This window comes from Eretmochelys imbricata, chromosome 14 (assembly GCF_965152235.1).
Source record: "Eretmochelys imbricata isolate rEreImb1 chromosome 14, rEreImb1.hap1, whole genome shotgun sequence".
NCBI classification, from domain to species: domain Eukaryota; kingdom Metazoa; phylum Chordata; order Testudines; family Cheloniidae; genus Eretmochelys; species Eretmochelys imbricata.
This window is the reverse complement of record NC_135585.1, coordinates 29,037,832-29,050,468: the sequence shown is the minus strand read 5'-3', so window position 1 is coordinate 29,050,468 and position 12,637 is coordinate 29,037,832. Positions and strand designations below refer to the sequence as shown.

Below are 12,637 nucleotides of genomic sequence, written 5' to 3'. Positions count from 1 at the left end.
AGTGCATGACTTTTTTTTTATTTTTATTTTTTTACAGTTTCCATCTGCAGGTTTTCAGATGTCAGTTGCAAAAAAGCAAAAAAAAAAAAAAATCATTTTTCAGGTTTCAGTTATTTTGATGAAAAGTCAAAATCTTCTCTCCCCTCTGTATCAGGGCCCACTTAGACCCTCCTTCTTTCACAATAGAAACCAGATTGATTGATCCTCATTTCATTCAACTAGTCTGACTTCTTCGTGAGGCCAGACATTTCCTGACAGCTTTTCTCAGGGCCTCCTTGACCTCTCTGTTTCTCAGGCTGTAGATGAGGGGATTGGCCAGGGGAGTCAGGACTGTGTAGCAGACAGAGAACACTTTGTTCACGGCTCTCAGGTTGCTGGATTTCGCTAGCATGTAGACAATCATTATGGTCCCATAGAAAAGTGTTACCACGATGAGGTGAGAGATGCAGGTGGAAAAGGCCTTTTGCCTCCCGGTGGTGGAAGGGATTCTCAGGATGGTGCTTACGATACAAACATAGGATGTCAAGATTAATAGAAATGGGAAAACTGCATCTGGGAAGGAAAATATGTAAAGAACCAGCATAATCTGGCTGGTGTCACTGCAGGAGAGCTTTAGCATTGGGGCGAGATCACAAAAGAAATGGTCCATTACCTTGGGGCCACAGAAAATTAATTGTGACATAAAACGCATCATTATCGTATAAGGTAGAAATCCACTTATCCAACACCCAGCTGCTAGCTGGAGGCATAACTTGCCATTCATACAGGTTCCATGGTGCAGTGGTTTGCATATGGCTAAATACCGATCATAAGACATCGCTGCCAGGAGAGAACACTCTGTAGCTGTTAGAAAACAAAAGAAAAAAACCTGTGTCATGCAGCCCCCCACAGAAATGGTTCTGTCCCCAGTCAGGAGACTGGCCAGCATCCTGGGCAGGAGGGCAGAAGTGTAGCAGGTCTCCAGGCAGGACAAGTTCCCCAGGAAGAAGTACATGGGGGTGTGAAGGTGCTGATCAGTCACAACTAGAGCAATGATGAGAAAGTTCCCTGCCATGGTCACAATATAGATCACTAGGAAAACCGGAAAGAGAAGGATCTGCACTTCAGCGAGATCCCCAAACCCCAGGAGGATGAATTCTGTCACATCTGTTTCATTTTCCGCATCTCCTTTCTCCATGAGCTGCATCCTGTGATCGTGAAAAGTAAGGAACATCGAAAGATTTGGCTGGACCATGAAATTAGATAGATTTCCATCTTTTGATCCCATAAGAGTTCCCACTGCAAACTGACAGCTGGGTTTATATTCTCTCACAACAGAGAAACTTCGTCACTTCAGAGAGATTCCCCCACACGCCAAAGAGCTGTCACCCAGTTAACTTGCCCCTCTTCTGCCCCATACCCCAACTTTTTTCATTAATTGATTCTTAGATTTAAGACCAAAAGGGACAATTTGGGGATGGAGGTTGGCACAACTGATTAAAAGAGATTTAAACTAGAAACTTGGGGGAGATGCTTATGTAATCTCCACGCCTGATTCTAAGATTGAGAAGGCGGAAAATCAAGTCAGAAAGGATACAGCAATGGAGAAAGGAGCCACAGTGGGTTGGAGAATGGACATTAAGAGGAAGGATAGTGCTGATACCAGTCAGATAGGTGACACTGGAAGAAGAGTAACTGTACCTAATCAGGCAAGGAATGTGGGCGAAGCCAAGCAGCAACAGATAAGATGTTTGTACACCAATGCAAGGAGCCTGTGTGACAAATGGATTAACTAGAACTACTGGTGCTGGAAGTGAAACCAGATATTATAGGGATAACAGAAACATGGTAGAGTAATAATCATGACTGGAGTACAGGTATGGATGGGTATGTGCTGTTCAGGAAAGACAGAAATAAAGGCAAAGGTGGTGGAGCAGCATTGTATATTAATGATGAGGTAGACTGTAAAGAAATTAGAAGTGATGGAATCAATAAGACAGAGTCTGTTTCGGCTAAAATCACTTTGGGGAAGAAAGCTTCTGGAGGTTCTCCCAGGAGAATCTTGGAGTCTGCTACAGACCATCAGGATCTGATATGGATAGAGACCTCTTGTTAATGTTTGTAATGAAACAAATACTACCGTGAATTGTGTGATTAAGGGAGACTTTGATTTCCCACATATAGATTGGAGGACAAGTGCTACAAAAAGTAATTTTCCCTCCGCTGATACTCACACCTTCTTGTCAACTGTTGGAAATGGGCCACCTTGATTGTATTGGCCTTGTTGGCACGGCAACAGTAATTTTCCTTCCCTTGGTATTCACCCCTTCTTGTCAACTATTGAGAATAGGCCACTTCCACCTTAATTGAATTGGCTTGTAAGCACTGACCCCCGACTTGGTAAGGCAACTCCTATCTTTTCATGTGCTAGAATATATATTCTGCTTACTGTATTTTTCACTCCATGCATCTGATGAAGTGGGTTTTAGCCCATGAAAGCTTATGCCCAAATAAATGTGTTAGTCTCTAAGGTGCCACAGGGACTCCTCATTGTTTTTGCTGATACAGAGTAACATGGCTACCACTCTGAAACTAATAATAGTAGGGCCCAGATTTACCTGGATGTGATTGCTGACAGATTTCTTCGCCAAATAGTTGCTGAACCAACAAGAGGTGATGCCATTTGAGATTTGGTATGGGTGAGCAATGAGGACCTCATAGAAGAACTGGTTGTAGGGGACAACCTTGGTTCGAGTGATCATGAGCGAATTGAGTTTCAACTAAATGGAAGGATAAACAAAACTCGATCTGCAACTAGGGTGTTTGATTTCAAAAGGGCTAACTTAAAAAAATTAAGGGAATTATTTGGGAAGTGGACTGGAGTGAAGAACTTCAGGATCTTAATGTGGAAGAGGCTTGGAATTACTTTGTAGAAGTTGCAGAAGCTATCTGAAGCCGGCAACTGAAGCGAGGGGAAAAAATTCATAAAGAAGGGTTGCAGACCAGCCCAGACGAGCAAGCTTCTCAAACAGGTGATTAAGAGAAAGCAGAAAGCCTGCAAGAAATGGAAGATGGGATGGTTCAGCAAAGAAAGCTACCTCATGGAGGTCAGAAAGTGTTGGGATAAACTGAACATTCCAAAAGGCAAGCGGAGTTGGACCTTGCAAAGGAAATTAAAACCAATAGTAAAAGGTTCTATAGCCATATAAATAAGAAAAGAAGGAAAGAAGAAATGGGACCACTAAGCACTGAGGGTGGAGATAAACGGTAATCTAGGCATGGCCTAACACCTAAACAAATACTTTGCCTCAGTTTTTAATGAGGCTAATGAAGAGCTTTGGGGTAGTGGCAGGGTGGCTAATGGGAACGAGGATATGGAAGTCGAAATTACCACGTCCAAGGTGGAAGCTAAACTCAAACAGTTTAATGGGGGTCTAAGTCGGGGTCCCTGGATAATCTCCATCCAAGAATATTAAAGGAATTGGCACATGAAATTGCAAGCCCAATAGCAAGGATTTAATGAATCTGTAAACTTGGGGATCATATCCTAGGATTGGAGAATTGCAAATATACTGCCTATATTTAAAAAAGGGGGAAAAAGTGAGCCAGGAAACTACATATTTGTTAATTTGACCCCAATTGTATGCAAGATCTTAGAACAAATTTTGAAAGAGAAAGTACTTGAGGACATAGAGGTAAACAGTAATTGGGATAAAATAAGCGTGGTTTTACAAAAGGTAAATTGTGCCAGACCAACCTGATCTCTTTCTTTGAGAAGATAACTGATTTTCTAGACAAAGGAATTGCAGTCGATTTAACCTACCTGGATTTCAGTAAAGAATTTGATACAGTTCCACATGGGAAATTATTAGTTAAATTGGAGAAGATCGGGATTAATATGAGAATTGAAAGGTGAAGAAGGAACTGGTTAAAGGGGAAACTACAATGGGTCATACTGAAAGGTGAACTATCAGGCTGGAGGGAGGTTACTAGTGGAGTTCATCCAGGATCGGTCTTGGGACCAATCTTATTTAACATTTTATTACTGACCTTGGCACAAAAAGTGGGAGTGTGCTAATAAAATTTGTGGATGACACAAAGTTGGGAGGTATTGCCAATGCAGAGGAAGACCAGAATATCAAACAAGAAGATCTGGATGACCTTGAAAACTGGAGTACTAGAAATGGGATGAAATTTAATAGTGCAAAGTGCAGGGTCATGCATTTAGGAACTAACAACAAGAATTTTTGCTGTAAACTGGGGAAGTATCAGTTGGAAGCAACAGAGGAGGAGAAAGGCCTGGATGCACTGGTTGATTACAGGATGACCATGAGCTGCTAATGTGATGTGGCCGTGAAAAAGACTAATGCAGTCCTAGGATGCATCAGGCGAGGTATTTCCAGTAGAGAGAGGGAAGTGGTAGTACCATCATACAAGGCACTGGTGAGACCTCATCAGGAATACTGTGTGCAGTTCTGGTCTCCCATGTTAAGAAAGATGAATTCAAACTGGAACAGGTGCAGAGATGGGCTACTAGGATGATCCAAGGAATAGAGAACCTATCTTATGAGAGGAGACTCAAAGAGCTTAGCTTGTTTAGCCTAACCAAAAGAACGCTGAGGGGAGATATGATTGCTCTCTACAAATACATTAGAGGGATAAACACCAAGGAGGGAGAGGAGTTATTTAAATTAAGTGCCAATGTGGACACAAGAACAAATGGATACAAACTGGCCATCAACAAGATTGTGCTTGAAATTAGATTAAGGTTTCTAACCATCACAAGAGTGAAGTTCTGGAACAGCCTTCCAAGGGGAGCAGTGGTGGCAAAAATCCTAACTGGCTTCAAGACTGAGCTTGACAAGTTTATGGGGGGAATGGTATGATGAGATTGACTACAGTAGCATGTAGCCGATCTGCAACTGATAGCAGCAAATATCTCCAGTGGCTGGTGATGGGGCACAAGATGTGGAGGGCTCTGAGTTACTACAGAGAATTCTTTCACAGGTATCCGCTTGGTGAGTTTAGCCCACATGCTCAGGGTCTAACTGATTGCTATATTTTGGGTCGGGAAGGAATTTTTCCTCAGGTCAGATTGGCAGAGACCCTGGGGAGTTTTTGCCTTCCTCTGCAGCATGGGGCACAGGTCACTTGCCAGTTTAAACTAGTGTAAATGGTGGATTCTCTGTCACTTGAAGTCTTTAAACTATTATTTGAGGACTTCAGTAACTCAGCCAGAGGTTTGGGGTCTATTACAGGAGTGGGTGGATGAGGTTCTGTGTTCTGTGATGTGCAGGCGGTCAGACTAGATGATCATGATGGGCCTTAAAGTCTATGAGTCATTAGATCATCCAGTCTGAGCTCCTGCTTAACAATAACCACAGAATTTCCCCCGTTACCCCTGCACTGAGCTCAATAACTTGTTTGGCTAAGATGTACCTTCCAGCAAGGCAGCCAGTCTTGATTTGAACATATCAGGAGATGAGAATCCATCGTTTCCCTTGGTAGTTTGTTCCAATGGATAATCACAACCATTGCCAACAAACTGTGCCTTATTTCTCATTGAAATGTGTCTGGCTTTAGTTTCCAGCCTTTGGTTCTAGCTGGGCCTTTCCCTGTTCGACGAAAGAGCCCTTTGATAACCAGTGTTTTCTCCCCAGGAAGGTGCTGATACGCTGTGATCAAATCACCTCTGTCTCGTCTTTGATAAACTGAACACATCGAGCTTTATAAGTTTCTCTCTCACTGGAAGATATTTGAGAGCTGGAGAAAATCGTTTTTATGGCTCTTTTCTGCTCCCTCACCAATCTTTCAACATCCGTTTTAAAACGTGCACCCCAGCGCTGCCCATGGTATTCCAGAATCGGTGTCACCAGTGCTCTTTACAGAGGTGAAATGCCCTCCCTGCTCCCCTGTTTATACAGCCATGGATCGCATCAGCCCTTGCCCTGCAGCATCATGCTGGGAGCTGAAGATGAGTTACTTGTCCACTGTAGTCTGAGCTCCAGCTTAACAATGTGATGGGGGCGAAGGTCAGACACATGAGCTTCCCCAGAGAAGGGCAGAAATGAGATTGTACCATGTCAGTGCCTGCGATGAGGGAGTGACAATGACCAACAGCACAGATGCAAAAGTGACTCAGCCAATGGAAGTGCCCAAGGCACAGATGAAACCACCCCTTGGAGTAGATGCATACTCAGATTCCTCTCATTCATATCCCATTAGTGACTAGTCCAGAAACACTGAAACTGCTTATAATGAATTGCCAGCTATTATTGATTAATGTTAAATATTAATTATTAACTGAGTGACTATCCAAGGTCATACAAAGAGGCTACAGCTGATCAGAGAAGAGACCCCAGGTCTTCTAAGTCACAGGCTGGTGCCCTAACCACTGTAGTACCCATCCTCTGGGAAAAAATTAAGGTAGAGCAGTAAATGCTTGGGCAAAGTTTCCTAATCTGTAAGGAATCCAGTCTCCATTCAGTTCATTTCTAATGTACACCCTTTTTCTGTGGGGTGCTCAATACTGCCCAAGAAATGCTGAGGGCCCTCAAGTCCCACAGAAATGCGGGGAGGAAATACTCAGCATGAGACATAAAGCATCTGAGGATTGGGCTGGGATGGTGCCCAGGTATCTGCCTCCCAGAAAAGTCTGGAGAGGCAGCTGATAAGTAGCTGAGAATCTGAAGGCCAAGGTCCCTGAGAAAACAATGATTTGTCAGGGAGAGAGAGATGGGGACAGCCAGCCAGCGAGCAAGAGGGTGAGGGGAGGACAGACAGAGGGATGTGTAAGGGCAGAGATGATAGCTGGGTCTCTGTTCTGATTCATCAGTTTTTCTAGCTGTGAACCACAAAGAAACCGACTCTGAAGTCCTTACTCTGGCAGAGCTCCTAGCGTGTGAGGACACTGTCCAAGGGGGGTGTCTCAGAGCAAGGGCTGCATATGAACAAGGACCTGAGGATTTGCCCCGAGGCTAGTGACACTTACCTTTAAACCTTCGCATGAAGCAGCGAGCTCCCTATCGCCAGTGACTGGGTCTGGAGTTAGTCAGCCTTCTTGTCCCAGTGTGTGGGCAGACACCTGCCTGTGGCTGCTGGGATCGGCATCCCTCACTACCAGGGTTGATTGTTGGCATCACACAAACCCTTAATATCTCCTGCTCTGGATTCTTGCAGTATTTATCAGGGAAAGCAGCCAGCCCCTGGCCCTTGCCGCTGCTGTTGGGATCTCCCTTGGGACTGCTGCCGGTGATCCTCTGGGTTCCCTCCATAGGAGAATTGATGCTGTGTTACTTGTTAAAACAGTGTAACCTCACAAGAATGGCCACTCTGGGTCAGGCTAATGGTCCATCTAGCCCAGTGTCCTGTCTCTGGCAGTGGCTGGTGTCAGATGCTTCAGAAGGAATGAACAGAACAGGGAAATTATTGACTGATCCATCCCCTGTCATCCAGTCCCTGCTTCTGACAGTCAGAGGTTTAGGAACACCAAAAGCATGAGGGTTGTGTCCCTGACCATCTTGGCTAACAGCTATGGATAGACCTGTCCTTCATAAACTGATCTAATTCTTTTTTGAACCCAGTTATACTTTTGGCCTTCACAGCATCCCCTGGCAATGAGTTCTGCAGCTTGACTGTGTGTTGTGTGAAGAAGAACTTCCGTATGTGTGTGTTAAACCTGCTGCCTATTAATTTCATTGGGTGACCCCGGGTTCTTGTTTTATGTGAAGGGATAAATAACACTTCCTTACTCACTTCCTCCACACCAGTCATAGTTTTATAGACCTCTCTCCTATCCCCCCTTAGTCATCTCTTTTCCAAGCTGAACAGTCCCAGTCTTTTTAATCTCTCCTCATACGGAAGCTGTTCCACGCCCCTCATCATTTTTGTTGCCCTTCTCTGCACCTTTTCCAATTCCAATATATCTTTTTTGAGAGGGGGCGACCACATCTGCACGCAGTATTCAAGGTGTGGGCGTACCATGGATTTATAGAGAGGCAGTAAGATATTTACTGGCTTATTATCTACCATTTTCCTAAAGGTTCCTAACGTTGTTCGCTTTTTTGACTGCCACTGCACGTGGAGCAGATGTTTTCAGGACACTATACACAATGACTCCAAGATCTTTCTTCAGCGGTGCCAGCTAATTTAGACCCCATCACTTTGTATGCATCATTGGGATTATGTTTTCCAGTGTGCACTGCTTTGCACTTATCAATATTAATTTCATCTGCCATTTTGTTGTCCAGTCACACAGTTTTGTGAGATCTCCTTTGTTACTCATCCTCTCTCTGTCTGTCCCTCACCTTCTCACTTCCTGTCTTTCTCTCTCTTTCTCTCTCTCTCTCTGAGAACTCATTGTTTTTTCAGGGACCTTGCCCTTCAGTTTCTCAACTACTTATCAGCTGCTTCTCCAGACTTTTCTGGGGGCAGATGCACCTTCCTAGCTTTGGACTTAACTTTCTTGAGTAATTTTCTCTCATCTGCAAATGTTGCCACTTCACTATTTACCCCTTTTTCCGGATCATTTATGAATATGTTGAGCAACACTGGTCCCAGTACAGATCTTTGGGAGATGCCATAATTTACGTCTCCCCATTGTGAAAATTGACTTTTATTCCTACCCATTGTTTCCTATCTTTTTAACCAGTTACTGATCCATGGGAGGACCTTCCCTCTTATCCCCTCTCTGCTTGCTTTGTTTGAGAGCCTTTGGTGAGGGATCTTGTCAAAGCCTTTCTGACAGTCCAAGTACACTGTATCCACTGGATCACCCTTTTCCACATGTTTGTTGACACCCGTGAAGAACTCTAATAGATTGGGGGGGCATGATTTCCCTTTACAAAAGCTGTGTTGGTTCTTCCCCCAACACGTTGTGTTCATCTGTGTGTCTGATCATTCTGTTCTTGACTATAGTTTCAACCAATTTGCCTGGTACTGAAGTTAGGCTTCCCAGCCTGTAATTGCCAGGATTGCCTCTGAAGCCTTTTTTAAAAATCGGTGTTACATTAGTTACCCTCCATTCATCTGGTACAGAGATTGATTTGAGTGCTAGGTTACATACCACAGTTAGTAGTTCTGCAATTTCATATAAGTTTCTTCAGAATTCCTGGGTGAATACCATCTGGTGCTGATGATTTATTACTGTTTAATTTATCAATTTGGTCCAAAATCTCCTCTATTGACATCTCAATCTGGGACAGTTCCTCAGATTTGTCACCTAAAACGAATAGCATAGGTGTGGGAAGCTCCCTCTCACCCTCTGCAGTAAAGACTGATGCAAAGAATTTGTTTAGCTTCTCCGCAATGGCCTTGTTTTCCTTGAGTGCTCCTTTCTCACCTTGATTGTCCAGTGGCCCCAACGACTGTTTGATGTACTTAAAAAAATTGCTTTTAGTTTTTGTGTCCTTAGCTAGTTGTTCTTCAGATTCTTTCTTAGCCTCACTTACTTATACTTCTATGCTTGACTTGCCAGAGTTTATGCTCTTTTCTATTTTCCTAGTAGCAGTTGACTTCCAATTTGTAAAAAGATATCTTTTTGTCTCTAACTGCCTTTTTTACTTTGCTGTTAGCCATTTTTCTAGTGTTCTTTACTTTTTTTTTTGAGGGGGGGGTAAATTTAGTTTGAGCCTCTATTATGGTGTTTTTAAATACTCTCCATGCAGTCGGCAAGCATTTCACCCTTGTGACTGTTCCTTTTAATTTCATTTAACTAGCCTCCTCATTTATGTGCAGTTCTCCTTTTTTGAGGTTAAATGCTACTGTGGGGGTTTTCCCCTACAAGGATGTTTATATTTAATTACATTATGGTCACTGTTTCTGAGCAGTTCATCTATATTTACCCACCTGGACCAGATCTTGTGCTCCACTTGGGACTAAATCAAGAATTGCCTCTTCCCTTGTAGAAAGAAAAGGAGTACTTGTGACACCTTAGAGACGAACAAATTTATCTGAGCATAAGCTTTTGTGAGCTACAGCTCACTTCACTGGATACATGCAGTGGAAAATACAGTGGTCAGATTTTATATACACAGAGAACATGAAACAATGGGTGTTACCATACACACTGTAACAAGAGTGATCAGGTAAGGTGAGCTATTACCAGCAGGAGAGCGGGGAGGGAGGGGAACCTTTTGTAGTGATAATCAAGGTGGGCCATTTCCAGCAGTTGACAAGAATGTGTGAGGAACCGTGCTGAGGGAGGTGGGGGGAATAAACATGGGGAAATAATTTTACTTTGTGTAATGACCCATCCACTCCCAGTCTTTATTCAGCCTCAGTTAATTGTATCCAGTTTGCAAATTAATTCCAATTCAGCACTCTCTCGTTGGAGTCTGTTTTTGAAGTTTTTTTGTTGAAGCATTGCCACTTTTAGGTCGAGTGACCAGAGAGATTGAAGTGTTCTCCGACTGGTTTTTGAATGTTATAATTCTTGACATCTGATTATTGTCCATTTATTCTTTTACGTAGAGACTGTCCAGTTTGGCCAATGTACAAGGCAGAGGGGCATTGCTGGCACATGATGGCATATATCACGTTGGTAGATGTGCAGGTGAATGAGCCGCTGATAGTGTGGCTGATGTGATTAGGCCCTATGATGGCGTCCCCTGAATAGATATGTTTGTTTTTCTTAGCTAATAAATCCTTAGGTAGTTTACTATAGGATTAACTACAAGAATCATCTTTGGTGAAATATCTAAAGTGCAATTGACCTGGGTAAGTGACTGGTCTTTTGGGACTGGGAATAACCTGAATATTGTGATTTTTGGTGTAAGGGGCCATCTATTGCAAAGGCAGGCTCACCTGGGTGGCAAGACAGACTGGAGTGCCCAAGGGGACTGTCTGTGACTCCATGTTAAGGTTGTTGTAGTTCTTAAGGAGTTCCCACTTGATACTTGGTTGGTGAAATCTAAGTCTAGAACTCATAGCCAATGTGGGGGTTGTGCCCTGCTTCTGAACAGTCTGCCCTGAGCTTGGTACCCATGCTCTTCAGCCACTCCAGACAGCCTGACAGCTCTTCTTCCCCCGTCATCAGGGATGGCATGAGTGAGCCAGGTGGTCTGGAAAAGTGTGACAATACTCTCCCCATCTTCAGCAACTCAGGGGTGGAAAAGGGTGTGAAGTGGTCATTACACTTTACAAGTGTGGTATTTGGTTGGGGGAGTGGGATCAGTGTTTGAACATAGGGCCAGGGCAGGGAGCACCTGCCCACTGCAGTGACACGGTAGAGTGGGAGTGTGTGGAGTGGGCATTTTGTGGTTTTGCACAAATAGGGCAGTGTTAAGGTTGTGTGGGCATTTATCTTCTCTTTGTATTTCCTGGTTCTCAGAAGTCAGAGTTTTGCTGAATTCAGCCTTTGGGAAGGGCCCTAGCTATCACCGGGCACCTTAACTCTGCATTAACAAAGGTTTTTTTGTGACATTTTATTTCCTAGTTTTTTAAACAGAAGGAGCAATGTTTGTTGGTGGGAGTTACTGGCTGTTTAGACAGTTGTCGTTCTCACCTAGGTTTGCAATTGATGTGCTACTGTGGCTCGGTAATAATCAAAAGACCTAGTTTTTATATTGTGCTTTTCATCAGCAGATCGCCAAGAGCTTGACATCATTATCCCCATTTTACAGATGGGAAACTGAGGCACAGAGAGGTGAGGTGAGTTGCCCACGGCCATCCAACAGGCCAGTCGCAGAGCTGGGAATAGTCTCAATCCAGTGGTTTCTCCACTGGGCCACACAGTTGCTCTGTGATTCCACAGTGCTCCTCCCCACTCCTTGGCATGTTTTGTTATAGTTTCCTTCTTGTCCTACCCTTGGTGCACATGGAGAACAATGGATCATCACCCTCTTTCTAACAACCTGGTACAGCTCTGAAGCCTATTATCACAGCCCCCCCTACCCTTCTCTTCTCTAGACTAAACAGGCCCGATTTTTTCTACCTTTCCTCACAGGTCAGGTTTTCTAAAGCTCTTTATCATTTTTGTTGCTCTCCTCTGGACTGTGTCTAATTTTTCCACATCCCTCTTAAAGCGCAGTGCCCAGAACTGGACACACTACTCCAGCTGAGGCCTCACCAGTGCCGAGTAGAGCAGAAAAATTACCTCCCAGGTCTTACATACAACACTCCTGTTAATTCATCCCGGAATAGGCAATCTAGCCCAGACGGTCAGCAAAGAATAACTTCTACGGGCCAAATCCTAAGGAACTCATTTTTCTCTAACTCAGGACATGTCTACAGTACAAAATTAAGTCGACCTAACTGACAGCGGCATGCAGCCGCCGCAGTAATTACATCACTTGTGCGTGTCTGCACTTTGCTCCTTGTGTCGGCGGTGCATGATCTCACCAGCAGCATGTGCACAGATTGCACCGTCAGTGTGGGGCATTGCGGGAAGGCTCCTGAAAGCCAGTAACAGTCGACATAAGCAATGCAGTGTTTACATTGACACTAACCACATCGACCTTGACTCTACGCCGCTTGTGGAGGTGGGGTTATTAAGTCGGCGTAGCGGGGCAGTTACGTCGGCGGGAGTTAAATTTAAGTGTAAACGCTTCAATAGTTAGGTCAATGTAAAATGCCTTGCATCGACCGAACTCTGTAGTGTAGACCAGGCCTCAGTCGTCAATGACCTTGGTGTTTACACTGTCTTAACAAGCACCATAGC

At 44.0% G+C, this 12,637-nt stretch overlaps 1 protein-coding gene across 1 annotated transcript; it reads right to left on the bottom strand.

The window, feature by feature from the left end:
• Nucleotides 1-214: 214 nt before the first annotated feature.
• LOC144274964 (olfactory receptor 6N1-like) lies at nucleotides 215-1,267 on the bottom strand. Its single transcript, XM_077834053.1, has one exon. It carries the CDS (start codon nucleotides 1,265-1,267, stop codon nucleotides 215-217), a length of 1,053 nt encoding a protein of 350 aa, XP_077690179.1.
• Nucleotides 1,268-12,637: the final 11,370 nt, after the last annotated feature.

What these genes read in the sequence shown, in the direction of transcription:
- LOC144274964 (XM_077834053.1), bottom strand. Translation starts at nt 1,267, where the DNA reads ATGGGATCAAAAGATGGAAATCTATCTAATTTCATGGTCCAGCCAAAT.